The following is a 4,113-nucleotide window of genomic DNA, read 5'->3' as shown; positions in this document are numbered from 1 at the left end:
CTGTTCTCAGTGTTCATGACAGCTGCAGCTGTCTGCGGAACTAAGTTACCCGCCTGTGGACCTAAGTTACCCATTTGGCCGGCGCCTCTTCTGGGCGCGGCCACCATCAAAACATCCTCGGAGTCGTCATATACGTCGACGACTCCCAAGCATCTGCCGGATGCTTTGGTACCCTGGCAGCCCTCGCGGGCGCCCCGGGTCCTGACAGAGGTGAGAACATGACTCACCAATGCTCTGTCGGACTGCGCAGGGCGGCTGGCACCGATTGCCTTGCCTCGCCAGTCGATCCAGGGCTCGTGCTTCTCAAGCCAGGGCATGTCCAGGATCATATCATATGGATCCATATTAAGAACAGTGAGCTGTTCGAGGCTGTCAAAGTCTTCAAACTTGACAGCCAGATCCACTTGGACGTTGGGAATAGTGACGACCTTCCCGTCGGTCAGTCGCACTGACACCGTCCCGTTGCCCTTGCTTTCTCTCAAAGCTTCGGACAACTTGTTGCTGTTACGAGCAACCGTCTGGCGGTGTGCGAAATTCTTCGACGCCCCAGAGTCAATCAAGATTCTAAAGGGATGATCGTATCCCCGTACACATCCGTGTACTACGAGCAACCCGCCGCTGCTCTTCGCCGATTCGAGAGTGCGAAGTCTCTCAGGGGCTAAGTCCCCGTGGTACGCGCCGCCCGCGCACCCATCACGAAGACTTAGTTCTTCCCCAGTAGGGCGCCCCGCCCCTACTGGTTCCCGGCGTTCCCCTGTCCCCGGGATCCTGGCTTCTGCCAGCGACCCTTGAGGACGGGCTTAGGGAAGGACCGTCTGCGGAGTCTTTCCGCGGGACAGTCGCGCTTGAAGTGGCCCATCTTCCCGCAGCCGAAGCAGCGGATGTCACGCTGCTCAGCGGACCCGAGTTCCATGGGAACTGGTCCGTTGGGGCTTGTTCGACCGGGAGTCGACAAGGAACTCCCAGGCCATGCTGAGGCCGGCGTACGCGCCTGGCGATGGCTGTACTCTTCAGGAAGAGTCGACGGCTGGATGCTTACGTGCCAAGTCTAGTGGGTGTTGAGTTAGCCAGAGAGGTCTATATTCGAGGAAACGACGAAGTTGTGGGCATCACGGACACGGGATTGTATCTGTACCACGTCCAATTCGATCAAGATGAACGCGATATTTTCGTATTAAAGTAATTAAGCTATCGGCGCGCAAAGTTGTCATGTACAATTGCTGGGCAAACAAAGCGGATGAAGCCGAAACTAATCCTTGTGATCACGGTACTCACGTCGCTGGACTGTTAGCTGGCAGCTCAATTAGAGGTAAACATGCCAATCTCGGCATTGGCGACAAGACACGGATATCATTTATGGACATCGGGACCCAGGGCGAAACCTGCGCAGGTCAGCTGCATTGTGCCGTGCCACTAGCCACACCTGCAGACGCCAGCGACTTGCTAGAGAGTCAAATGACGCTGGTGCCAAGATTTTCTCATTCTCGTGGGGCACACCTGGATCGGATTACAGCTCACAAGCCAGAGATTTGGACGCTTTTATTTATGAAAACCTAGACGTCCTGGTGGTTGTGGCGGCAGGCAACAGTGGCGAGTCTTCGACTACTGGTCAGCGCACCATTTCATCTCCATCCGGTGCCAAAATCGTAATATCGGTTGGCGTATCGCTGAACTCTGCAGCTTCTTTCACAAACTTTGGGTGCCCTGATGTCTTCAATGAGCGCACAGTTGCATCGTTTTCCTCTGCAAGGTTCACAACGGACGGGAGGTTGAAACCGGATGTTGTTGCGCCGGGTATGAGCCTCTTGTCTCGTCAATCAGAAGCATCGGGGTCTACTAGAGAAAGTTCAGTCATTGCTCACTCCAGGGCACGTCACAGGCCGTGTGGCCTGGTGATCACTGGTGTCGCTGTACTTCTACATAACCGACCATTTGCAACCGAGGTTGTATTTTTATCCGTATCACATTCTTATTGGCGGATCAGGTGCAGTAGTCACAGTTCAAGTTCTCGCGAAAGCGATACCTTTGCAAATAAAACAGTATCACTTGCAAAAATAGTTGCACTGAGGGTTTGTATTTTCACTGGTTCTTGCAACTTGCGCATACAGAAAAAGCAAGTGGTGGCTCTCAGTTGGTAGCAAAAATCCCGCCACCCTCACAAGTCAAGACTCCATGCTGCTGGAGCACTGACTGCCCGCTCGGACCATGCTGCTACGTACTTAGAGAGGGAAATTATGCCGTTCTCGAAGAGCTACTGGTCGATCAAGTCGGACTTGCAATTAAGAAATCGAGGAGGGAGGAAGTTGCGAAGGTGCTCGCTCTGTCGATACGTTGGGCATCTCTCCTCCCGGATGGAAAATTGGATTAGGACATATTTCCGAATGATCTCAAGCAACGCATTGTACGAGCCTACGTCAACATTGGATGAAACGTCGCTGTGAATCATGTGAAGTGTGCGCCCTTATCCGTGCCTTCGGGTTGTTGAGTGTAACGGGGTACGTAGCCCTAAGTGTAACCCTAGTTACATCAAGTGTGACACGTCATACTCCGGGTTATTTGGTACAAGGTACCAAGGTCGTCCAAAGCCAACCATTGGCTGGTGACATTGCATTTCTATAGGTGACTTATAGTTTGTATTAATCCCAAGCTATAAATATACTCACTTTACATTCTACCTTAAATAGGTCACTTCGCTCCCTTTCGATATAAGGGGACCTGTAAACTGCCGTTCACTGAGAGTTTGCATACTCTCGGAAGCTAACTTCCTCTAGTGCAAGGTGCTGTGTGACCCCGTCACAGCCAGAGGTTTTGCACTAAGACTTGCACATTTGAGAACCCTAACAACTGTGTGGCCTTTTTTCAATTTTTGTAATTTTGGCATTCATTAGGCCGAGTCAGACAGATAGGTGCGGTCCGTAAGCTGGGACCCAAATGTATTGAAAAGGCCGAGTGTAGCCATACAAAAAGGTAGCGAGTTTTTTTATAACAATACTGCTAGTACTGTAGTAAGTCTGAATGAGGCCAATCACGACTAGTAGGCTTGAATAAATGTTTTCTGACAGGTTACAATACAGCTTCATCGTACAAGTTTAGCAAGGTATTTTGTTTTCATCTTTCGTGGATGGGTCAGCCTACAATAAAATTATTTGTGAAAAGGAAGCTGCTTTTTAAAACTGCCACTCAAACGATCCGAAACTGTTATGACTGGGTAAACGAAATCGCTGGATTATCTTGGGACTCTGGATAAAATCCAGAGAACAGGTGCAAAATTATCCCCCCCCCACCGTATTTTCCCGCGTCTCCATCATGCTCTCTATAAACTAATAATGAAGAGACACGGTATTTTTGACTCTAATAAATAATGTACTAAAATGTCTGGAACATTTTAGTACGATGAATGGTAGCGGCAATTCTAGACTATGTTTCTGAATGCCGCATACTAATTTCTTGTTAGTAGCCCGCTACTTTTTTAAACATTAATCTTACTTCTTCATTTACCGAGTCCACCACAAGCTCTTCTTCTTTTACTCCTTCCTACCCTGACTTCCTTCTACCTGCGCCCAAGTTCCCCGCAACAGGTTATGAACCCAACGCTCAAACGCAAAGCGCCACCTGGCTCAACAGGTCATGAGCCCTCAGCAAGCCTCCGGTGACGACTTCCCCCGCCTCTCTGGCGCCAAAAAAAAATTCGACGTGTGGAAGGCCCGAGTCAGTGCGTCACTCGATGGCAAGCATCTGCTCGGTTTCGTCACCAAGAAGGACTACAATGGGGTCAGTGAAGACGAAGATGACGACTCCGACGACGACTTGGCTGAGTCGGACGACGACGACGATCCGTCCAAGCCCAGCTCTCCGGCTGGTATTGACTCGGATGAGGTCGACTTCGAGGACAGCTCGGATGAGCTGCAGCCCCGCGACGACGACGATACTCCATCGTCCAAGAAAACGAAGCGTGCTGATCTACCAACAGTTCGGCCGTTTGCGGAACGCCACGTCAGCCGTGACCGGGAGCAAGTTAAGCGGCGTAAGACGTCTCTACCATCTGCTCGTCACCTTCGCCGTATGGAGGCACAAACCAAGGCGTTCCTGATGAAGACGATGGATGATACTCAT

General features: G+C 50.8%; 1 protein-coding gene across 1 annotated transcript; it reads left to right on the top strand.

The window, feature by feature from the left end:
- Positions 1–997: 997 nt before the first annotated feature.
- On the top strand, positions 998–1,924 carry PITG_19346 (serine protease family S08A, putative; the record flags this gene model as incomplete). Its single annotated transcript, XM_002997147.1, has 4 exons — positions 998–1,138; positions 1,189–1,407; positions 1,452–1,807; positions 1,852–1,924. The coding sequence occupies 4 exons, from the start codon at positions 998–1,000 to the stop codon at positions 1,922–1,924; spliced, it is 789 nt and encodes a 262-aa protein (XP_002997193.1).
- Positions 1,925–4,113: the final 2,189 nt, after the last annotated feature.

Source organism: Phytophthora infestans, genomic scaffold (genome assembly GCF_000142945.1).
Source record: "Phytophthora infestans T30-4 supercont1.85 genomic scaffold, whole genome shotgun sequence".
Lineage (NCBI taxonomy): Eukaryota > Oomycota > Peronosporomycetes > Peronosporales > Peronosporaceae > Phytophthora > Phytophthora infestans.
This window is presented reverse-complemented; position numbering and strand designations above follow the sequence as displayed.